Raw genomic sequence first — 25,171 nt, forward strand, 5'->3', positions numbered from 1 at the left:
TTTTATTGTCTCAAACATAAATATTATGTTGTATTTATTTTGGAGTCCAAGACTCTTGGACTTTTGAAGAGACTCTTCGAAGGGTCCAAGACTCTTCTTTATGCTTGGAGTAGGGAATCTGCAATGTCTCCTGTGGCCTTCACCCCCCAGCCCTGGCCCAGCCAAGGGAAGATGATGTGTTGACACAGATGGATTTTGCCCTTTTTGGTGGAGCATTCAGTTTGCTTGGGCAACACAGCCATCTGCCGGATTACTCTCCCGAGCACCTCTGGTAGTGCCAGGAAAGCCCCAGTGCCAGAAAGCGGTCTGAAAGAGATCCAAGACTGTCGCGTAGATTTGAAATCTCATGGGAAACCAGGGGGGAGAGCAGGGAACAGAGCAGCCATGAGCAGACGTGCCACATTTTGTGCTCATTAGCGTTTCCCAGGCACAGAAACAGCATCAGTGAGAGGGGGCCATGGCACTGCCTGCAAGGAGAGTTCCTGGACTAGCCAAGACTGCAGAAGGCACCACCTGAGGCTGCAAGGGAGAGTCTACCACCATTGAGGAACCCAAAAATATGGCTCAAACTGACCATTTGTGGATGTGCATTTTTCACCAAAGGAGACTATTAGGTCTAAAAATGCCTTCTTCCCCTTTCCATCAGCTTTGCTGTGCTGCTGGTATTCGGCTGCTGAGACTTGATCTAATCAATGCTCATCTAGGGAGGTTTGTCTGGCATGGAAGATGATATTATTGAATAGGTCTACCAAATTTGTCAGTGTCTTCACTGACAATTTTCATGAATATATAACATTGAAATATGGCTCATCCACACTGACTTATTCTTTATAGTGCTCAAAATGGCTTGGAAAAAATATCTGTAATTTGATAATGAGAAAGGATAAAATCAGTTAGGGGGATAATTGCTAATATCCAGTTCTTAAGAAGGGAATATAAATATTGAAGAATAAAAATAAATAGGCAAATGAATAAACAAGATTAAAACTCCTTGATTGCCTAGACTCTGAATGCAAAAATGCCAACGAAACAGCCAACTTCTTTAGGCATATAATGGGGAAATTCAAGAAAACATCAATCACAGGACTTTCAGCTTAGACACTACATTCCACAACATACATTACACTTCAAATGTTTAAAAATGCTCTTTCATGGGAATTGCAAGATAAAGTATATTTCTATTGGATTTGAGGGAAAAATCGCACCCATTCATTTATTGGCTAAAACCAGATCTTTTTTCACAAACTTGATCAACATCAACAATCTGCCATTTGTTGAAAAGAGTGAAAATCCCCCCAAGTCTGATAAATACTTCAGAGTTTCAGAAAAATGAGAGGCCAGAATTGCACAGAGACACAAACACACACATGTACAGACATGTACATGTGCTGACACGTATTGTGCACGGAGCCGTGGCGAGAGTGGACTGGTGGACCTGGAGAGGCGGACACTGTCAGAGAAGGGCCACCTATGGCTGACTCTGCGCACATTTGCTTTGCTGAAAAAGGGGACGTTGCTTTTTGGTTGTCTCTGACATTAGTCAGGCATTTCCAATACTAGAGTATCTCTTGCTGGTATGAAGGAAGAGCCTTTAAAAAACCAAGGCGAGGCAAACTTAATGCAAAGATTTACTCTCCAAAGGAACGAGTACTCTCAGTTTTGCAAACCGAAAGATTTGTGTGTTATTTGCAAGTATCAACAGGCTTGAAAGAACAGGAGGGAGCAAAGACGCTGATTGAACAGACGGTTTGAACAGTTCAATATAAAAAAAATCAGCTGGGTGTTGGGACTTGTGGTTCTTCACAAAGCTGCTGCATTCCTGGGACCCCATGTTGAGTGTGTGTGGGTGTTTATGGAAAAACCTGCACCACTCAGCTACCACAATCTCTGCAAAGAGCATTTGGCACTGCTGCATTAGCATAATTGACAACATCAATTATGCCCATTGCTATTTTCTCCCCTGGGAAAGTCAGTCCATACGAGTCAACGTTTTTAAAAGCATGTAGTGGTCTTGGAGATTTTTAGTGCCATTAAATGGTAGGGAACAAAAGTATTCTATGGAAAGGCGCAGGCTCGGGGAAATTGCTTCAGAGGCACAATGGCTGAGGAGCTGCTCTTTTTCACATAAAGCTCCCCATGGTCAGGGCAGCATTTCCCTTCCGAGGAGATATGAAGGTGGGGAAAAAAGGAGCACATACTACATTCTTATAATAGCCATCATCAAATGTTTCCGCACTTGAAAGAACATGAGGACAGCATGGAGCTTCCTGCCTGGCAAACACTAAAGCCTGAATGTTCACCGAGCCTCAGTTTTACACTGCTCTCTTCCTTTTCACCAACTATTTCTGAAAGGCTGGAGTTGTTAACAGCTTTTTGATACAGTGGTCCCTTTCCCCTAGGATCTCCCAGCAGGGTTACGCCACAAACATTTGGGGACACTGGAGGCATGTGGATTGCCCTGCATGAACTTGCAACTTTCACCCTACATGCCGTCACTATATGTAAAACTGAAAAATTTAAGCAAGAACAATAGTTAGGTGCACAAAAAGAAGACATCAGTTGGTGCAAGCGACAGTGGTTGGTACCTGACAAGACCCACCCAGGAGACATAGTTGCTCCCCTCCAGAAGCCCATTGGGGCCTAAGCCATACCAGAAGCCTCAAGGAGCTGCTAACCAAGGTGCAATGATGGTGCCTTTCTCTGCCAAAGAGGTACCTACTGGACCTCACTGCTGATTCAGGATATCTCCATTCCTCCCACGGCTCTAGGGGAGTGAGGTACCCCGTCTCCTCTCCATAGGCCCCTGTCACCTCTCGCTGGACCACCTGTTCCCACACTCCTCCTGACCTCTCGGCACTCAGAGACCATCTCCGCTACAGACCTGATCCTCTGTGCTGTAGCTCTGCCCTCCTCCCTGCCCAGTAACCCAGTTTCCTCCTGTGTTCCCTGCTTGACTCGCAACCCTTGGCAACATTTTGCTGCAATCAGTTCTCTTCTACCCACCATCCCTCCTCTCAAGTGTGGGCTGAAATATCATCTCTCTCCTAAGCAAGAGCTATTCTCTTCCTCCTCCCCACTTGAGTTGGAGGTGCCTTCTGTACACCTCTTCCTCCATGACCCATGACTTGGCTTTCTCTTGTCATTGCTGTGGTCTCCTCCTCCTCTCTAATCCTCAACCTGCCTTTCTTCCCTTCTTGTTACAGCTCCTCAGTTGCTTCGTGCCTAAATGTGTTGTGCTGTCTCCTCTCTAGGTGATGTGGGTCACTGCCACCCTAAAGCTAAACCACCAGACAGCAGCAGAGTAGGGCAGGTTGCACAACATTTAAAAAGGGGCTGCAGGTCTTCATCTTGACTTAGGGATGCCAGGGCTCTTGTCAGTTCTCCAGCAAGGAAGATAAAGGATTTAACACAAGAAACACAAGAATATTACTTGCCCTTACTTCTAACTAAATAAATAATTTTGGCCTACTTGGCCGTATCTCCTGCCCATCACAGGAAACAACATCAGCCCCTCCAGCCTTTTAAGAAAACTGGCTGCTGCCTCCCAGAAAAAAAGCTGAGATTAATCAAGGGTTTGGGGGAAAGAGACTTAAGACTTTTCTCTTTTTGCATGACTCTCTCTTCACCTGTGGAAGGGCTCCTTGGTAGTAGGAAATACCTCGACTATGGCTCATCTTTGATCTTTTGGAAATTAATCCCAGCATTTATTTTCCATAGAAATTTCTACCTTCTCTGCTTCGTGCTGCAGCCACCTCCAACACCTAGCACTCCTCTGCCTCACCGAGACATCATTTATTCATAGCTCTATGTTTTAATCATCACGCACCATTTTTAAGTAGGAACAGAACAATCATTTCTAACGGCCAGGTACCCTATTAACGCAAGGGCACTGTGCACAAAGGGTCCACACAAGAGAAGACCAGCTGAATTAACTACTGTCAGGAGGACTCTCCTGGTAAGAAATGTTAAGACCTGTGAAACCATCGGCTGGATTTCACCTAAGCCATGCAGCAAGCTGCTCAGGTAAACCCAGCAATCTGCACCTGCTCTCTCTAAATACTTTCAAAAATATCACAAACTTAAGCACTGAATGCATCCCCTGACCCATTTTTCACAATACCTTCCCAAAGGCTTGAATTCTCAGTGCGAGCTGTGAATATTTGCATGCCTGTGTGCGTGCACACACACATTCAATTTCTAAATCAATCCTCCCAGGCAAAGGGTGTAAAGAACATCTCCCAAACCTCACTAGTATTTACATGTTTTTAATTTCAAATGCCATATAAGGCTATTCAGCCATTATATTTTATTGTAGCTTCTAAATAAATTAAAACCATTTATCACTTAAAAAAAAGTTTTAAGAACCTTATTAACTTCATAGTTAAAGACCGACAGGTAATATTATCTATTATGGCAATGTTTAATGGTATCACAGCTGTGCTATGCTCTGGATTTTCACTTTCTTAAAACTGTATATCGTGACAAAAATATGCACAGTCCAGTGCACTGATTGAATTATTTTCAATATTGTCTGCAAATTCTGGGAAATAGTTTACAAAACTTATTTCCACTATCAGAACAGGTGTTTTACAGCCAGAATATCCATACATTGACAAAAGCGGAAGAAGCCCATTTATTAAGAAGAAAGAGAGTTCCTAGCAAAAGAAAGAGTAATGCAAAGACAGTGTTTTCTTAAAGTAAACCAAGAAACCATAACAGAAGATAAGGACACCTCACCTTAGCAAATGGAGGAGAAAAGAGACTTACATGAATTGCAAATTGTGATTCTCACAGAATAGGAAACGTACCTGCATAATCTGTTCTTGCGTAATGCCCATCTTCCGATTTTGTAGTTGTTGTAGTATTATCTGTGTGAAAAGAAATATGTTGAATTGCTTGGGGAGTCTGTACTTGATACAGACTATGCACCAGCTGCCAGTGCGCAGGCAAACGTAGCTTTGCTTGCACACACAGCATCGCTGCTGGCTGCAAGGCTCCCCTGGGTCTGCCAGGTGAAAACAGCAGGATCTGGCTTTTTGGAATGAAACATGAAACATTTTCCATTAAGAAAACACATTTTTTTCTAACAATATGTGATAACAGATTGCAGCTGGGATAAATATATCAGTATGAAGCAGGAGTTGTCATTTCTGCTCTATTTGAAGTAATTGGGGAGTTTTAATATGTACCCTGAAATGAACTGCCATGTAGGGTGGTTAACTTTAAAGAGAGAGGAATAAACTAGAATGTGTTTAATACACCTGTATGGTACAGCTTTATAAGTAGATGTACTGAGGATTTATAGGTCAGAAGCTAAGGGGAAAAAAGCTATTAAGAGTCTGAGCCTCAGCAGACACTTTATTTATGGGAGCTATTTAAAGGCAAATTTTCTTCATTTTTATTTTGGAACAAAATAGAGTTTTTAAAGTCAGCTCAAGGGTTAGAGGTGATGTAGTAGCCCATGAGCTGGGCACAGAAAGCATGGCATTTATGGAGAAACACAGACAGTCTTGAGCTGCTATTGGCAAAATTTCCTTCCAAACACCTTCGGCATCTTGTGGGCCCTGTGCAGGTCTTATGAAAAACAAGCAGCAGCACTGTGTTTGGGAGCACGTCTTTGGCCTCCTGAGATTGCTTCGTGCTGCTCCAGTTAAGGCAGCAACAGAGGATGCATCCTGGGTGGCAAAATGTATCTGAGGGGCTCTCCTGCCATCCTGCTTTGATTCCCACCCGGAAGGCAGATCTCTGGGCAAGTCGCTCTGGGCAAAATACATGTGCCTGATTTTGAAACCAGTGCAGGACTGGACAGTCCCCTGCCGCTGCGGGCAGGGTGTGGGAAGGGTTATGCACACCACTCCTCGTGCCTCGCGTCGCATCTGTACCATGGAGGGCTCTGCCTCCTCCCACAGCCTGCGCTCTACAATATAAACTGCAAGAGTGTAATGGAAATGTAAGAAGTGCCAAATAAGAAGCCAGTCCCGGTTCTTTTTTTTTTCCCCGAACAAAAATTGAAAACATTCTTTGAAATGAATTTTGTTATGAGTGTTACCTTGACATCGACCCAAAGACATGACTTCAATTTTCTCCTGTTTCTGGCATGATGCCTCTTTGATTTGACATGCATTATCATAAGATTTCCCATCGGAAGCACAAAGAGGATTGAAGTTGGTTTGAGAACAGTCGATGTTACACACACACCTGAAAAGATAAAGAAAGAGAAAAAAGAAGAGGTTAATATGAGAAAGTTTTTTCATGACATCATAAATACATCTCAGAAATAAAAGTGTTTGTATTTTCCTGACTACAATGCAGATCAACAGAATGGAAGTGGAAAGTTCTGTCAAGAGGTCATTTGTATTTCTGGATGGAAATTAAATGCGGCAAGAGGGAAGAGACACAGACAAAAGCAAGCAAAAGGAAAGATAAAAAAGAGTGTTATACGCAGAAAACTATGCCACAGCATTACCACTTGTAATTTCTTGTAAACCAAAGAACACCCAAGCAGATACACAGATAATTCAAGTTGTTTTGCCCTCTTGCAATTAAAGAAGCCACAAAATTCACCTCTGTTGAGGTGCTGCCCATGGTGTGCAACACTGTATAAATGTGGTTTTATATTGATTTATGATTTAATTCTGATAATAATTGCAGCACATATAGGCACTCTGATCATAATAAAAGATGTGATGCTGAAACCTCATCTCACCCTGCTGGGATAAAACCACCTGCCAAGACTGAGACTGACAGCAGCAATGCGACTGTACTCTCTCTGTGCCTAGGGGTGGTGAGATCTCCCCCAGCTCCTGGACATGGTGAGGCTACTCAGCACTAAAACTAGGGGAATGCTGTTTTTAGGAGAGACTTTGTGCACTTTCTGAAGTATTTGAATAACTTGGCAACCAATAAGCCTTACCCAGGTGTCACCCAGGAAGGTCAGTGCCCACGCCCAACCTGGCAACATGCTCTGTGCAGGGTGAAGGCTCTCATGGCCAAGAGCAGAACACAGGTAGGGCAGCAGCAGCCCTGTCCTCAGGGAGCTTACGGGCATCTCCAGAGCCACAACGACCCAGCTCGTGAGCTCCTGGGCTGCCCTGAGACATGAACCAAAGCACAGTAGGAGATTAACTTCAAAAGTCTGGTCTGGATATGAACTAACACACTAATGTGGACACGTCCTGATCCCAGCAAGCCTCGCCGTTGCTCAGAAGATGGAGAAACCTAATTACTTCCATCAACTGCAGGCTGCAGTCTTTTTTATTTAGGTTTCTCCTACTTCATTATCATTAATGACGTCAGACACCCTTGGGCATCGGCAAGGGAAAGGCATGCTAATCTTCTGTTCCCTGACTGTGCCATGTACCAGACAGCTCAGCCTCAGCAACGCTTGCATTAACACCAATGTGATCCTGCTTGGGGACGAAGGCAGAGGTCTAACCTGGCAACTGCTTCAGCTCTTCTGAGCACGTAATTGTGCACATGCTGCTATCTAAACTCTTCCCATCTCCTTCTGACATTTAAGGCAAAGTAATGCAACCGATGCTCTATCTCCAGCCCACTGGATGCGCTGAACCTCACAGCACCGAATCCACAGCTCTCCCTTTGGAAAGTTAAGTAATGGAAATGTCAGCCTCTAGCCTCGCTTCTCGATTTAAAAAACTGTTTAAAAGTCAGTTCACCTCCTGTTCACAGTAAGACATCTGGACAGCTTTGACCACTGGAAGTGTAGAGGGATATACGCAAGAGAAAAACGTTGGTGGAAAGAGGAAGCGTAGGAAATTAGACAGCCTGGGTCAGATTTCTCCATCACCCCCTTTGGCCTCTGGCCTCTGCAAACGTGCCCAGGGTGATGAAAATCAGTGGACCAGTACTCGTCTTTTAGACTTTCTTTAAATTGGGTAGGTCTGTTTTCCCCAAATGTTCACAAAATACATAAAACTTCAGCTCAAAAAGAGGCCAATGGTGAAAAGCTGAAAGCTGTGGTTATAAATTAAATTACAAGATTTCATAACTAGTAGAAGAAAAGAGTCTAGCTCTCTGTGTAACAATTTCCCCACACCGATGAGCATACAGAATATAAGAAAAAAATCCAATCAATTTCTTAAGAACCTATTTATCAGTGGAATAAGAATGTTCTGCTCCACCAAAATATTAACTGTCGTCATTTCTTCCCGCAGCCGTTTCCAGCTTCCCACCTTAGTCAAACTCACTTCATTAGGAAACATTTACTGCTCAAGTAATAGTAATTCTTTCCACATAGCTCTGCCATTTGCATTTCAGATGGGACACAATCAGCCATATGCTCCTTTTTTTTCAATAAAACAGCTCAGAAACAGCTTTACTTCTCCACATTTTGCTACAAAAAATGAGTGTAGGTTAATATATATTATGTCTCAAGTCAAGAGAAAATTAAGTCAACGAGAAAATTAAAACAAAAGGGTGCTCTTTAGGGGAAATCTAAGCAACTTCGGATGCAATTTAAAAAATGCCTAGGGGACGTAGGAACCTATGCTCAGAGTCAGGCACTTAAGAGACATATTTTTAAAGGTATTTAGATGCTTAAAGATGCATGGAAACACATTGTGTGGGATTTTTGAAATCTCAGAGACCTATCTCCCACTGATTTCAAAGATCATTTCAGAGCTCATTAGGCATCTATTTGCATCTTTTGATACCTTCCAAGAAACAAAGTTCCAAAATGACTTTTCTGACCTCTTTCAGTAAAAGTGAGAATCAAGATTTTTCTCAACTTCATTCTAAAATCTTAACTGCAAGACCAGCTTTTCTTTCCAAGCAAGATCTCTGTAGCTGCACACTGCATTAGGAGGATGCACCACAGCAGCACCATGAGCCACACGCTACTTGTGCTGATGTCCGATTGCTCATGTGCGAGGGAGAGCAGAAAAGGAGAATCTCGGGATGTCACTATTTGCTTAAGTCTTATAGAATCTCCTGTGTGAAGCCTGATTTCCAGGGCTGACTAGCTGGGCGGTGAAAAAACACTACAATAAATTTGTCACCCCAATCTCCTTGCCGCAAGGATCTGTGCATCATCCACTCCTTGCACAATTTTCAGTAGACAGCTTCTAGCTTGCATCTGCAGTTTCTTACTGCTTTTGCACTTATGTACTCAAATCCTACTTTAAGGCTGCACAATTAAGTCAACAACAAATATATGTCAGGAAATGCTAAAGGTAGGATTGCACTAGGAAGATTAATGTGCCTGGGTTGCTGACTCTGTTTAATTTATAGTACTTATCTTATCAGGGAAAATGACAGTATATTCAAACACATTTTTTTCAAACTAGAGGAACAAGCAGTCTGCCATTTCAACCATGCCCCCGAAGTCCAGAAGAATAAATTACAGAGAAAAAGGTGGGGCATTTACTCCAACGTGCATGTCCAGGTACATGCAGCCACAAAGCATACATCATCCTTAAGCAGGATCCACCAGCAATGTAATAAATACAAAATGAACGGCACTTAATATATTTGATTGTAGCCACAGGTAGAGGTGCCTTCACTTCTTAAAGCATTATAAAACGCAGAAGTGGGACTGTCTCCTATTAAACAAGCAGAACCTAACTATGACATCCCTGCTTGGTCCCCAGGGCGTACATTAGGTGAGAGTCCTAACGGTGTACAAGAGTTCAGATCCTGTGGGACACGGGAATCCCCTACCCCAAAGAGAGCCTCGCTCCAACCCTTGTCATGCCCAGAAATCCTGTCCTGCTCCTTGCTAGCACCCAGTGCTGGTCCTTCCCCTCTCACACTCAACCTGCAACCTGGCCATGTCCAGACTCCATTCTTTCACAAGTGACAAAATGGGAGCAGCCCCATCTCTTTCGGTTGTTGGCTGTACTGGTCCCGGGGCTCCCCCGAGGTCCTCCTGCCGGCACAGGGCTGGCAGCACGCACCCCGCTGTCACATGGCTGGCCGGGGGGGCCGCTGCCAGCCTGCGGCTTTCCCAGTCCCTGAGGCACTTCAGTACGCCTCTAATTTTAAATAATTTGATCATTTGACCATTTTATCATCCTGACTATGACTTCTGATTATAGTTATATCAATAAATCTATTTGGTTTCTGTGTTCCTAAGTGTAGTGCTGAAGAAAGCTTGGCAATATAAAGGCTGACTGAGCTTTCTTTGGGCTCAACAAGCTGTGAGAAGGTCAATGAGGTCTCCTGGGGGGGTCACAGAATGAAACTGTACCCACTAGCATACACAAAATACATGTGTAAGGCTGAACTACGCCTTCTGCAGTCAAAAAAGCAGCTTTAAAAGCATCTGTGAGGAAGGAGCGCTTCCAAGACGTAAGCCGATACCCTGCTGCTCCCCTGAGAAAGGAAGAAATACTGAATGCTGTCCCGCAGGCCCATCGTGTCTTTCAAGTAATGGGCTTATATGTTAAGCAATTGAAATTTGGGCTGTCACTGTAAACAATCATTAAACAAAGCTCACTTTCTTATGTCTATTCTTCCAGGTCATTATGATAGTCTCTGATGAATTCCACTTCTTTTATATTCTTTATTTTATTCCATTTCATTTCATATGATGAAAATCTTGGAGGAGCTGAACATCCAGCAATCTACTTAGTTTTGGTGATCACAAAAGCAAAAAAATCAAAACAAACTAAAAAGACTGTCCAACCGGCACACTCGGGTACCTCCTTGGGGAATTTTGGGCTAACTCCCGAGGTGTATCCTACAGCACAGCTTGGTGACATTGCTGGACCCTCCGATGAAAGCATCGCGTCAAGGCAGAATGGGAAGGTCTCTGCAGACAGAGGTGGTATGGACTAACATGCTGGAGAAGCCTACGAGGATGCCTATGGGCAGCCTGGCACAGCTGAGCTAAGCCTGTGACAGGTGAGATGCTTACAGGCATCTCCTTGTTCCTTACTACTGACTTGTGGGGTGCAAGCCACTGCACTTCTGTCTCTGAGTTTCTGTCAAGGCAGTAACTTCAATAAATGTACTAAACAGCATAGGGGAACCTGTGTGCATTTTGGCACCGGTTGTCACGATTTCAACTGCGTAACATGCTTTTCCCCTTCCCAGGGAAATGAGAGAAGAGCGCAAGAGTAGACCAGTAGTTATTTACTGTACGGGTCTGGGCCATGGAAAAAAAAAGCTGCCCAAACCTCAGAGAGGTCTGCATCCCACCAGTGATGGCAATGTGCTGCACCAGGCCGCTTGGCCAAGCTGCAGCAGCCAACTTGGCCTTCTGTTGAATTAGTCTCTGTAAAAATTAATGGCGTCAATAAATCAGGCACGGGTGAGTACACCAGTGAGCACGTAGGCCCCTAACTTCCCACTCTGGGCACAGGGAGTACCTTTGCCTGCAGAAAGCATGCCACTGGAGAAGATTCACGGCTATGAAGGACTGTCCGTGGAGGAAGGAACTGCGTTTTAAGGAGGCGTCTCAGTAAAATGAGAGAATGGTTCTTTGCCCATAAAGTGTAGGGGAATGCTATAATTATATTTCCTTAGTTCATGAATAAAGTATAACCATTAGTGACACAGCAATGATAAAAAGAACGCCATTCCATGCTTTATCTTTACTCCTAAGACAACTATTCAGTCTTTGTTTTCAGCAATGTATTATTGAAAAATAATTTAAAAAAAATTACTATGCAATATCCACACATAGTACAAGGAAGGTTTTGTATGTAGCTCTGATGGGAAGGAAGGAGGATAAATGAGACAACACTTCTAAAACAGACGCAGGCACATTTTTGTCAGAGCAAGATGGCAATGGCAGTTCTTCCCTATTCAACATCTTTTAATTAGCCCTCTGCAGTTTGGAAACCTGAGAGCATTGTTGGTACTATCTCTGTTTATTAAACATTCATATTCAGACTTCGCTGGCCATGGGTCATTTGCTTTTTGGAACCAGAGCAACAGAAAATTGTGTCTGAGATATCTGCAGAAAAGTACTTAATGAAATGACTAACGTCTTCAGCCAAGTGTCTAGTTGATTACAGGGTCCAAACAGCAGAACAGCAATAAATCTGCCACAAAGAGAACTGTCAGTCAAGAAAAAAGGCATAAAACCAAATAGACAGGGAAGTGAGAGCTAAAAATGTGAAAATGCAAATCTAGTGTTATTTTTACTAGTCAGAGCTCAGATATTTGAGCGCATATGCTAATTTGGCCAAGTGTGAGATCCCACCATGTCACAGCGAGCACTATTTTACAGGGGAAGTGATGTTCCATTCTGCAATCATTTTAAATGTCGTATATTTTCTCCAGGCGAAAATAAAAAAAGCAAGGAAAAGAACAACAACATTTTGCAGCATAAAAAAGCCCAAAGCATTCCCTTTGCCATAAAACAGTGTATAAATAAAAACATGGTTGTTGTACATTTATGATATTTCCACCAGAGACATTTCTTATCTTCCTCTGTTCTGACTAGAAAACAGTGATCAGAAACTCAAATTTCTGGTTGAATGTCAGTACAGTCCTCTCCAAGCCCCCTGCACCTCCAAGTAGGACATTAAATGCCCATTTAAAGCAAACCTGGCAGTATACGCCTGCATAAAGAGCCTGGCAATCAGTCCCAAATGCCTTCTCTATCATTTGGATTCCTGCAAGGCTTTTCTTTCTGGTACGTGGGGCATCTTTGTTGACATTACCAGCAGGCAAGTTGAAATGAAGCCAGGCTTAACATTACGCCTCAACATTTGAACACACATTGTACCGTGGTTCAGCCGCGTGTCAAGAGGCTGGTGGGAACACTCATTTACCCAGGCAGCTTTGGGTATGTTTAATATGTCTCAACACAACACCACGCAGAGATATTTGAACTAGCTCTAAGCAGGGACTGGCAAGGTTAACCAGGCTGGGCAGACCCAGCCTCCGGGAGCTCAGCTAGCCCGTTCAGACTGTCTGTGTGCTGTGGCATCGAGCCTTGTTAAAACACACTGCCTGTGATACCCCTTTACTGGGGAGGAGCGATAGGTCACCTTGGCTACCCACCTTAACACCACATCAATTACCCTCAAAGCTGCCGGCACACACAGGCAGGTAAACTGAATTGCTCCAGGAGGCTTGCATGCACCTCTGTTTTGACATCAGTCTCAAAAGCACCACATAATACCAGCTTCTACCACTGACACTCAGCCCATTTACAAGTACACCATTAAGCTTTACAGTGACGTCCTACAGTCCTATAGCAGCAATGACTTGGTACTATTATACCCATTTTACAGAGAGGTAAGTTTTAGTATAAAGTCCTGGCACCCTCAGTACAAAGTCAACAGGGACTTTTGGTAGCTTGGTCAAGCTCAGGTACCCTACAGCGGTCTCTGCAGCACATGGAGCTTGGCCAAGGGGATGGCATGCAACGATGCCTCCAGCCAGGAGACAAAACTGCCTGGCATCACTGCCTGGTTTCACATACAGCTGAACATCAGGTACACAGACATACATATATAAAAAACAGTATATATAAAATACATTCATAATGCACACAGGTACACAGTATTTTACACTTTCTATGAATCATACACTACAACCTGCCTGTGCTTGCCAAGAGATTGAAATCCTATCACTGCACTCTTAAGAACATTATTAAGACGCTTAAAGAATAGAGACGCTGCGTGTCTCCTTCAAAACAAACTTTCTTGTATTTTTGAGGCTGATGCAAAACTTTAGCTGCAGTGCAGAACAATAAACAATACATATTTTATAATGGCAGCACAAAAATAGCATGAGATATTTCTTTCCTGGGTCTGCTAGTGCTTCTCTTCTGCTTTAAGATCACAAGAGAAGAAAAGCATTGCTTATTTTGAGTGCCTTTCATTCAATGTTATTTATTTATTTATTTAATTTATTTTTCCTTTTTGTCCTTCGCAGCCCAGCTTCTGCACTAAGGGCTTTAGCACGTCTACTTTTCACAGTGGTTTCCCTGGGATATTTTACCTATTTCAACTGTTCAAATGTTTATCTTCACCAGGAGTAAAAGGAGAAAAGCTTGATTCCCTCAGGGTGACGCAATGTTTCTGCATGGCATTTCAATAGCATCCTGTTATTCAAACAATTAGAAATCACAGAGACCATGCACAGAATTATCAGCATACTGCATAGAGATTTTTATTGTCATGTAGTGCATAATGAAAATGATTTGAAGGACCCCAAAGCATTGTAACAGAAGGAAGTGCTGAATAATCAGGTGATTTTTTTTTTTTTTTTTGACTGCAAGAGACCAAAATATTGTTTACTGGACATATGTCAAGCTAAAATGCACTAAAGTGGTGAATATATTTATTGATGTCCTGCCTTGCATACCAAATGCAACATACTCCGGGAGTCTAGCTGGAGTGCAGAGCCAGGAGCTAGGGCAATCGCCGTACAGTTGCCATGCTGCTGCTGCTGTTGAATAGCAGGGAGTGACTGGTAATGCTTAAAAATACGTATGGATTTTTCAGAGCACATTTGTTATGACAGCTCATGGAGGTTTTTTCAAAAAGGTTTCATGCACGGCTCCTGGAGGCACCTTGCCTTAGAGCCGTGAGGAGAGTCACCCGGGTGCTGGCTCCTTCCCAGAGCCACACCAGCTTGGTGAGGAGCTGGTCCCATGCTCCACCAGTTTTCAAGGCTTCATCCTGGAGACTGCAGCTCAAGAACACTGCTTTAATCTGCTGCGCAAGACATTGCAACTTGATCCCTAATTCTCCTTTCGGTTTTTTCCCCCATAACTTTCTTTACTAAGTTTTTGACAAAAAACATCACAAACTTCACCTTTGCTTCCTTCTTATAATTCAAAGCACCAATTATAATATGACCTTCATCTGGCTTCCCAGTGCCTCTAGTGCCCTCAACAGTACACTGAATTGTATGCTAACACCTTTAGGGCAAAATGAATGGCTCATTTTATTTTTTAAAAAATATCATTCCTATTTAAAAGGAACTAAGTTGTGTAAAGCAGTCTTTGCTAGACTGGATGCTTTAAGCCCAAACAGAGAAACTAGAGAATTACAAGGCTGACAACTGAGTTTGAAGAGCAATGGAAAAATCCTCACACTAGCTGTGTGGCTAGAGAAGAAAATTCTAATTCTGTTCACATGCTGATTCAAGTGTCTGCAGGTATCTAACGAGTGAAGTTTATTTAAAGCACATAGAATAAAATAAATGCCTTTTTATGGTTTGCCTACACTTGGTGTCCTTCACGTCTCTATAGTCTGTGCTAAAACAAAGCTTTGCTCACTGTTTCTCTCCCTCTGTAAACATTTGAGGCTGTCCTTCACGAACATTTTATCACTGCGTGCCTCAGACTGCTGATATTCTTCGCTCCTATCTCGAAGACAGCAGAATAACGAGAATTGTTCCCACAGATCCCAGCGTTTCACCCCGGCCTGCAACAGTCAGTGGGAATATTGCAGTGTCTGGTGGGAGGCACGGGACAGCATCTAGCTGCAGGTCCAGGCCTGGACCGTGCCACGCAGGAAGGCTCAGTCTGCTCATGAAGAACTGTGGCACCAGCTGGGACCAATGGCAAATTTCTAGTAACAGCTTTGTTAACAACACTAGAAGTTACTGCTGAAAGTGGAAAGTTGACTCTGATTTATCAGTGAGAGTAAAGGGACGATGGCCTTCTGGCTGGCGGAGACCAGTCTGCTGCAAGCCTCATTCCATGCAGCACGTAAGCCATCCACTGCCGGTGGGGAAGGCAAGGAGTGGAGTGACCTTCCTAAAACTAATGAGAAGAAAACCATGGTAAAATAATTCCTCCTTGTAAAGACTTGCTTCACACATGCAAAATCAGACTACCTCTCACCATAAACTGCTCTGCGTCCCCAAACACATGTGCCTCCCACTTCCCAGGAGACCTGCCTGAGGCAGCACCATCTGAATAGGTTGTGTACTCCAGGCTGCCCTGCTTGGTAAAACAACTTAAATTACAAAACAAAATCCAGTCTAGCTATTTAATGAAATTTTAGGAGGATACTTCCAGGCTTTCCTTCAGGCATTGTTTGCACCTCCTGCACAGACAGAAATAAGGCAAGATAATCTCATGTCATGCGGCACAGTGGTGAAATGAGATCTCAGTCCATAGGTATGAGCCTGGGACTCAAGCAAATTGCTGCACGTGCAAGAAGGAGAGAGCAGTAGTAACCCTCTTTGTCCTCAGAGTGTCTGTAGGCGAACGCTGCTGTATAAAACTAGGTATTATTACTGGCTGGGGATGCTGCCTCTTCTCTTGCTGTCTCATGATGACCACAGTGGCTGGCTGCTTTTGGGAGCAAGCCCCAAGGGAAAGTACCGCTGCCAGGGAAAGGAAGATGAATGAATGAAATGTGCCATCTCAAGGACACATCGTTGCCGGCAAACTAATGAGATAAGAGTAATCTTTTTCAGGTCTGGGACACAGATCAGTGGAATCTACCTGCAGCTCCTGAAAGAGATGCGCTGCAAGCACTGCGCCCTGGCTGGGATGGGCGTCCCTGGGGCACTCGTGCTTCTCCGCATGGGAGAGATTCCTTGCAAAATGGGCAGGCTGAGAGACAGCAATTAAGTCTGTACATCTGGGCACATCTCACACAGGCTTTTAGCTGCGACTTGCACAAGGGAAAGGACAGGGGCAGGAGATGGATGCCGTGGGGAAGGGACACCTGCCACCCCACAGGGGCTGTGAGAGCCGAGGTCAGCCCTGTGCATCAGCTCCTATTGAGTTTTCCTCAGCCTCATATTTAATGCATGGGATGTATTTTTAATGGCTTAGATGTGTGAACAAATCGTGGCCTTGATGTTCCAACATGGATGTGTGAAGGAGCCTCCGACCTTCCGCAATGGATGCAGTTTTAACTTAATAGTTAACATAAAGTGGGATGGAAGAGATGAAGCATTCTATTAAGACATTTGATAATAAATTGGAAAGTGCTTTCCTAGTGCTTTACATAGTTATTCTCTTTGCTGATCTATTTAGCCAACATATGTAATTCTGAACTACAAAGTTGTATTCCTGTTTTCGTAAACATACTTACATAAAACTCAGTAACAACACAGTCTATTTATTGCTAAAATGCTAGTAGGAAATTGGAAAAGGTATAAATACAATTCATTGCTGGTGATCTCCTGCCCCCTGAAGGCACTGTAAGGCTCCAAATCTTGCTCAGTTCACAGCATCATAAAACCGAAGCAATAAATGTCACTCTTTTCTTGATTGCGCATTAGGCCAATTGGCTTTTTATTGTGACTAAATAGGCCGTCATGAAGGCACCACTCAGTTTACTACTAGGGTATGGCTTTGGCGAAATGGGGGGCCACGAAGGAAGGAAAGCTTGGTTTTAAATACCAAAAAGGGGAAAAGAGGAAAAAAAAAGGTGCAAAAGCACGTTGCTCTCCAAGGTCTCTGCACTTGCTCTTTCGTGCTGTAATGCCCTGATGTACACAGACGATTATGTGTCAACGCACATTAATATCTGATGTGCATTATCATATTATCCCTTACGTGCACTTTCACAGCCTGCTGAGCCCAGGCTCTCCCAGCCACGGGGTTACCCGACCAAGCAGTGGCTTCGCCTTGGAGCACCCACGCACAGCTCTGCCCTTCCAGAGCCAAAAGGGATCCTTTTGTGTACCTCACACAAAGCAGCAGGAGCCGGGCATGATCTTTACAACACCCTGTATTACAGCAAGAGCACAAAGCAGACTGCCAAAACCATTCCTTCAAATGCAAATACAGGTGTGCGCTCAGAAGGCTGCTCCATTTTCCTACCTAGGACTGAAAACCACAGTCACAGCTGGTGGCAGAGCAGTAAAAAAAAAAACCAACAACTTGGGTTCACATTTGCTCCCCTGTTAAACTGGGCACATAAAATGGTTGCTCTCTCCCATGCTGTCACGTGCTTACATTGCATATGGACATTTCCTGAAAACAGAAAGGGATGCTGTTGCTGTCTAATACAATGCCCAGCCATACATGTGCACCCTTGTAACATGCAGATCGGCATTAACATAGTCCACAGCTACACCTTGATGCCAGCTGAGCCCCTACCCCACACATCCTCCAGCTGACCCCACCATATAAATGTTTAATTCACCTGCTCCATGCTGGGTGTGCCATTTCAGCCTCCAAGCCAGGCAGGGTGAAGGCAGGTAAGGAAGGCAACCTTCAGGTAGTCCCCAAAATCCTCCCTGAGGCCCTGCACGTGGGCAGCCGCTGTGGCTCCTCCCCACTCTCCAGCAAACAGCAAAATGGACTAGCTGCAAATCAGCTTTAGGTTTTCTCCCTGCTCCCACACTCCTCTATCCCTTCCCAGTCTGTCCCTCCTCCAGCCTTCTCTGCCATGACCACCCAACCCTCTGTGTCTCCATGCCTCCCGTCCGCACACCACATGCTGAAGGTACGGGTAGGCATCTTGGTCATGGAAACCTAGCAGGAAAATCTGGCTATTTTGAGGCATGCTTTTAAAATTATTGCAGCTTTTTTTTTTTTTTTCCAACTCTAAAGTCAACAGACTAATAATTGTGAAGACAAATGACAGCTCTACATGTCTTATGAGCCTTCCTCCCGTTAAATTTCAGAAGATTTCTGTCTTGCTCCTACAGGAGCATGGCACCAAGATAAGACAAGAAAACCCCCCAAAATCTCAGAAGTTATCTTCAGCTTTTCACAAATCAGTATTTCCTAAAGCAACTGAAGCAGACAGTAAGCCAAATTCTGCTTTTATCATCACAATTTCCAAGTTATTCCTTTGCACTCTGTGAACGACTGTACATTTACAGTCCAACAGAGACTGTTCTCCATTCTGCCAGCGAAAGGCTCCACTGGCTACTGAGAAGTTACTCCATGGTTATGATACTGGGAGAGAACTTTTGTTTCAGTGAAGTCAGTGGAATAACTTTCTTTGAGTTCCATAAGCTGGAAGTTCACCTTCTGAAACTGAAAACCAAGTCTGCACCAGCATCTCAGAAGAGGAGAGCAAGGGAAAAACTCTATAAGCTTTATGACTGTGTAGGGTATTATCCTCTGGACGCTTTTGCTGTAATTGCAAAAGATTAAAAAAAAATCTTTTTTATTACAAACCCAAACATTAGGGATTCTAGTTTTTGGATAAGACATAGATGTGTCATACAGGGTCTCTAAAAGACCTACTTGGGCAAGCAGTACAGATGGAACATAATGTGGGTTTGCATTTATCTAAGAACATTTAGAGCCATGATATGTAGTCTACGTGACAGACTTCCTCGATGTATACAGAAAATATAGCCAATTTCTTTGTGGAGACTGAATTATTTACCAGAGTGTTCCAAAGTGTACTGGTAATAAAACACTATGAAGTATAAGTAACTCCAGATAATCTTGGCTTATGTTAAAACCAGTTTCTTTTAAGAACGTTATTAAGAAAATAAATCCTGAGAATCTGGAAAGATAGGACTTTGTCAAATGAACACAAGCCTCTGAAGGATTGCATTGACTCAATGGATGGAAAGGTCAAATTCTCCAAGCCATCACCCTAACGGAGCTGGGAATCAGTCTCGTTTCAAAATTAAATAGCCTATTTTGGCACAGGATGAAAGATGCAAAGATGGTAATGTGATTTTGTGAAACTTACCTGACTGGGAAAAATGGCTGGTTTTAACTAAAACCAAATAAAATGTATGTAGAGTAAAACAATTTCACCCAATGGCCAAACCAACCATCATTTTTCCAAGCGCTAACTTTCTAGCCAAGCCACTAGTAGCACATTCAGTTTAGAAATACACTGCGCTCCTTCCTGCCTCCTACTCTGGAGGGCTGGACCATAAGCTGCTCTTAGAGAAACATCCTCCGAAGATAAAGCTAACTTCTTGTTCCTGCATCTTCCCTTTCTCTGTCTGCAGACTCATTGCTGAGAAAGAGGAAAACCATGTGGTTTTGGCTTGATTTAAAGTCTTTTAGAAGTCAGTGGGGATCTTACTCTGGCTATAATTGGGCATAAAGTCACTTTTTCACCTGGGCTAGTTTTGAGTTGAAACTGCCCACTGAAAGAGTCCTACAACATCTCAGTAGCTTGCAAGTGAGAAACCTGATAGGAACTGTGGTGTTCATGCAATACTTACCTGGGGACCTTATTTTCTGAGTCTTACACGATGCCTAGACATGGGTTGTTAACAAGCCTGAAGCTTTCACCTAAGCTGGAACTGCTGCAACTTTGTTCCTGTTTGTGCTGTGGACAGCAATTAAAGCTACAATTTTGTACTTTTCTAGTTTTCCCACTTTTGTGCTAGTTCACATGACATTTCTTTCCACAGCCCAAATGAAGGAACATGACCGGGTTCTCCATTCAGCTCTCACGTCCCAGGCAGCAGATCTGGCTGACCAGCCTCCTGTAAAAGCCACTGACCTGGTCCTTTCTCAGAGTGGGCTTAATAATTAAAATACAACATATAGATAGGTAGGTGTCATCTTGCTTTTTCTAACATTCCTGATGTTTTGTCTCCTATCCCAAATCCTTCACTGACCAATTTCCAGTTGCTTAGGCTACTTTTTTACAGTATTACTGACTCTTAGCCCACTGCCACAGTATCTCTACAGTTATCTCAACATGGTGTCTCAACAGTTACACTGGAAGTCAGCTGCTTTCTTTTTATTTCAAAATCTTTTAATCATAGAACACACACCAAATGAAACATTAACAGTTAACAGAGCCAGAATTGGGCTAATTTCTGGGCAGACACTGGAGGTAGCTCTGTTATTAGGTTGGGGCTAAGATAAGTGACACAGGTGCAAGAGGGTGTCAGCTTCTTGGTTGTCTCCTGCTGTGCAATGCAGAGATTGCGTGCAGCAGTGCCCTTACTTTCTTCTGTAAACCCTTGCCTGGACTTTTATTAGACATGATTACTAAGCTCCACGCAAAGATTTATGCAGCACTAGCTTTATTTTATGCCTTAGGTATGATCTCAAGTTAAGCAGAAATTTAAGTCTTTGCAGGATTGTGGTTTTTTTAATTATTTGATTCCATTTCTGTGTTTATTTGAACCACGAGTCCAATGAGTATGTCCAAGTGTTATACATAGCCATGAACGAAGATCTACTTCTTCTCTAAAAGAGAAAGGAAAGCAGCAGAAAATGGCAATATAGCTATTGTGTAATGCACGGGACATTGCAGATATTAAAGAAGCTCCTTGTTCCTGCATCTGGAACAAGTAGGTCACACATAGTTATTATACACACTGCTGAACATGAAGCAGCCAATACCCACGTAATGTATGTGAGCTTTCAAACTACCTTTTAGTACTCTATAGTAGTACAGCATCTTGTTTGCAGATGCTCTGGTTGAGAGCAACTGATGGAAGGGGGAAGGGACCCAAAGCTGACTGACCTAATTGCTGTGTGGATTGAGAGGCTGGTGAAATCATTAGTTTCTTTAATATGTTTTCTCTCTATACTATAATAAAGATAAATATTGATTGCTAGAGCAATATTGATTGTAGGGGTCACTGCAGATGGCAGCTGCATGATTTGCACAAATATCTCCCACGTACAGCATTGCTTATTTGCATGAGAATGCAGTTTCACCATCCTCATGTGTTGTAGACTGTTCACTTGCCTTATAGGAGCATCTACCCAAGCTATATATATCAGTGATTAGCAGTAAGATATGAAACAAAGGACTGAAACAGTTCATCTTCTTAATATGTTTTCTGTGTGTGTCTGTCTGCTGTGGGTAAGTGGAGTTCATTGTCCTAGCCATGCAAAAAGAAGTGCAGGACACAAGGGACCTGCCGTAATTACACTGCAACATCACCACCTCACTTGGGAATATCATCCAGCTGCATTGCATGCCCGAGACCGATGCTCCTTCCCACACCCACTGACCTAGACATTGAACATGCCAAGTCCCTTCATTCAGGCCCGGATGCCTTCCTCCAAGCTCCCAGCTTTGGGTCATCAGGGACACAGTGTCCCCACAGAATGGCTTCAGCATCTTCTCCTGAGCTGAACCTGCCTGGTGGGATCCTTGTCCACTTGTGTGAACTGGAAAAGGCCCCTCCAAGTGTGGGCCAGGTTCGTGAGGAGTGAGGAAAGTTGCCTACCACAAACATGGTGCCCATGGCAGGGCACAAATCCTATACTCAGCCAAGGAGGAGTCCTTGGGGTGCGTGGGACTGAGCTGCAGGAAGTAGCAGGGGTATTTATGTCCCTTTTTATCACTGGTGCAAACCCCTGAGCGTCCCATTTCAAGATTAGGCACCTCCTGCCAGAGATACTGCTGCCTCTCTTCTCCACCTGCAACCTCCCGGAGGGAGGAAGGGGAAGGCAGAGGAGCAATCTGCAGAGATGGCCTCCTCACCTCCTCAGACACTGCCAGGCTGCAGGCAAAGCACTCTCTCCTGAGCACGTTATATGTCTCCGTGTGTCTGTCTTAGAGCTAGCAAACTGCATCTTATTCTGGGCAGTGCTGCTCTTTCAGACTGCTGCTGACTGACCTGCTGATATTGAAATTCAAAGGAAAAGTATGCATATTTAACCCCAATTCATCATTTTGATTTTGATTAACTCTACAAGTCAGAGGTTTGCAGGCTTTAATCTTGTTTCAAGAAAATACTCCTGTCCTCTCTTCTCAGCATTTTCCAACAGGAAATTCATCAGAAGGGTTTTTCCTATTATTTATCTCCTTCCACTTACTTACTTGGACACATTGTGGACCTCTGAAATAGCTGCCCAGTATCTAACCAAACCATGGCTTGTCTAGTGTAAAGAGTGCTCTTATTTCCTCAGTGGCCCATAAGGAGGAGATTAATACTGAAATCCAGGTTTCTGACGTGTTTCTGCCCTGACACTAAGCCACTTTAGCAGATGAGCAGGCACTCCATTTGGTGAGTACTATTTATATACAGTGAGTGAGTATTTCATAGATACTTTTTGGAAGACCTTAGAAATACACCATGGTTCAGAATGTTATGCTTCATTCTTCCTTTCCTTTTAAGTATATCTCTCGGGGTGTTATGTTGAGTAGCCCCGTCTTACAAAATCAATTATTCCTTAGCCAGCTCAGAAATAAAACCCAAAGTGAGCAACACCAAATGTCTGATTTACCAATAGATTGCAATCCAGTGCTAAAGAGCATAGCCACTGCCCTGCTTTAAATATTCACGAAGCCCACTGGTGCAAAGTGCATTAAAGGTGGGAATAATGCCAGTAATACATGATCCTCTTAGTGACAAGAAGCTTTCACATATTAAAGTAGTAAGATGTTAAAGACTTTCAACTGAACAGTCTTTGTTTTTAACCTAGAGAAAGAGATTCACTAATGGAATGCCAAATTGCATTTACTCTCGTGATATTAGACTGCAGAATAGGATAATAATACATGTGTGCTTTACCATGCTGTGGAAACCCTGTTATTACAGTGGGTTCTTTTCTGCCTTTTCTTTGTACTTTCCAGAAAATATTCACACGCATATCTTATGCCTTCGAGTAGTCTTCTACATGACAAACCCTCTACCAGAATCCCAGAAGTCTAGCCATTAACAGATTGGTTTTACACAAATGAGATTTAAAAATAACGGTGAGACAGTACAATAGCAGAATGTAGCTGACTGAGAAGTGGCAACGAATAACCGAAAGGAAAAAAAAAAAAACACAACCACGAAGAAAGTTAAACCAGAGACAAGGGACTGCAAAATAACAGACTGTGGCAATGCAGAATAATGTTAATTGTCGCTTTAAATCATCAGCAGCCCAACCACATCTGCTATCACACCTGTGCTCTCTTCTCCGATCTACTCTGGCACCCTAGAAACATTAGGCAAACAACTGGCCTTGTATCTCTGGCTCTCTGTGGTCTGGCTCCGTTACCACCTTGCATCCCTCTTACCTGGAATGGATCAGGTACTCACTTTGCACCCTCAAACTGTTTCTGATTGATAGGGGACACTGCTGGTGCTGGGCTTGTCACCCTGTAACAACAGGTCCTGGGGACGCTAGGACCCACTGACTCCATTTGGATTTTACAAACCTCATCAGTCAGGTGAGATAGCTAAAAAAGCCCTGCTTACACATGAAATTTGATCCGCATAAAAGTAGTAATCAAATAATAAACTGCAATTTCTTTTCCCACTTAATCTAAGGACATTTTCTGCACAACAAATCTTGGCAGGGGGAGTGGGGGAATATGTCTATCTCGTGCCAAACACGGAAATTCAATTAACGTACATTTGAAAGAAGGATCTAGGTCCCCCACACATAGTCCGCTTTATTCTAGAAATAAGAATAACAAAAAGCTAACACCCAGAAGGCTCATTTTTTAGAAAGACTTTTATCCAACACTAATCAGGGGGCAGGGACAGGAAAACAGGGCTCTGTTACGGCATATAAAGTTGTTTACTTCAAAGCAGACCTTTAACAGGCTTTAACACAACTTCGGGTTGAAAATCTGCTTTCCTGCCTTTTACAGTTTGTCTGGTAGCATCTTCCCAATAAATGCCCCTCCCTGCTTCCTGCCCTGAGAAGCGCCTTCCCCTGCAGAAAGACCGCCTGTCAATAAAGATTGAGAACTTCAGCTCCTGCAGTCATTACACTGCTCCGTATAAGGCAAGTTGTTTCAAAGGCGAGGAATTAGGTAGTACAAAAGCTGCAGTGGGAACATCACTGGGGTAAGTTAGATCAGGTTATTTTACCAAGCTATTTCTGGAAAAAAATAAACACTGCTACCCAGTGCTTATGATTAATAATGTTATCTTGTAGCTAATTTTATTCCTTGCCCCCCTCTTCTCCTGCCTTCCAATTTGAAAGTGCACTTAATTATGAAAACATGAGCACTAGACTGTGAATTTTGATATATTAATTTTACCATGATTTTGTTTCTACACTGCACCACCAAAACTCTCAAGGACAACTAGTCAAGGAGACAATGAAAATCCTGACATCTAGGGTAATTTTCTTAAGCAAAGTCAACTATAAGCAGTATCTTCCACACAAATCTCATTACATTACTGCAAACCTATAACCATGATGCATCTTGCTGCTGTTTTTCAATGCCACAATTTCTTATGATGACTGGAGCCAGAGCAAGGCCTCTGTGGTTTGTTTACTTGGTGTGTTTTTAAAGACTAGAAGTGGAGTTTATTAAAAATCTGGCAAGATATAACCAAAATGAGCACAAATGGATGACCATGACCATATTCCTAAGCTTCTTCACGGAATAGCAGAAATGTTCATAATTTCATGCCTGACCAGTAGTGC

General features: G+C 43.3%; 1 protein-coding gene across 1 annotated transcript in view; it reads right to left on the reverse strand.

Moving 5' to 3' along the window:
* LOC104159623 (tomoregulin-2-like) overlaps positions 1 to 25,171 on the reverse strand; it is a 70,049-nt gene that overhangs the window by 27,837 nt on the left and 17,041 nt on the right. Inside the window, exons 3-4 of the mRNA XM_009697579.1 lie at positions 6,050 to 6,198; positions 4,809 to 4,868 (exon numbers count right to left, since the gene is read on the reverse strand). Of these exons, the coding sequence (XP_009695881.1) occupies positions 4,809 to 4,868; positions 6,050 to 6,198 (209 nt within the window). The remainder of the gene's footprint in view (positions 1 to 4,808; positions 4,869 to 6,049; positions 6,199 to 25,171) is intronic.

Source organism: Cariama cristata, unplaced genomic scaffold (genome assembly GCF_000690535.1).
Source record: "Cariama cristata isolate BGI_N322 unplaced genomic scaffold, ASM69053v1 scaffold31283, whole genome shotgun sequence".
Lineage (NCBI taxonomy): Eukaryota > Metazoa > Chordata > Aves > Cariamiformes > Cariamidae > Cariama > Cariama cristata.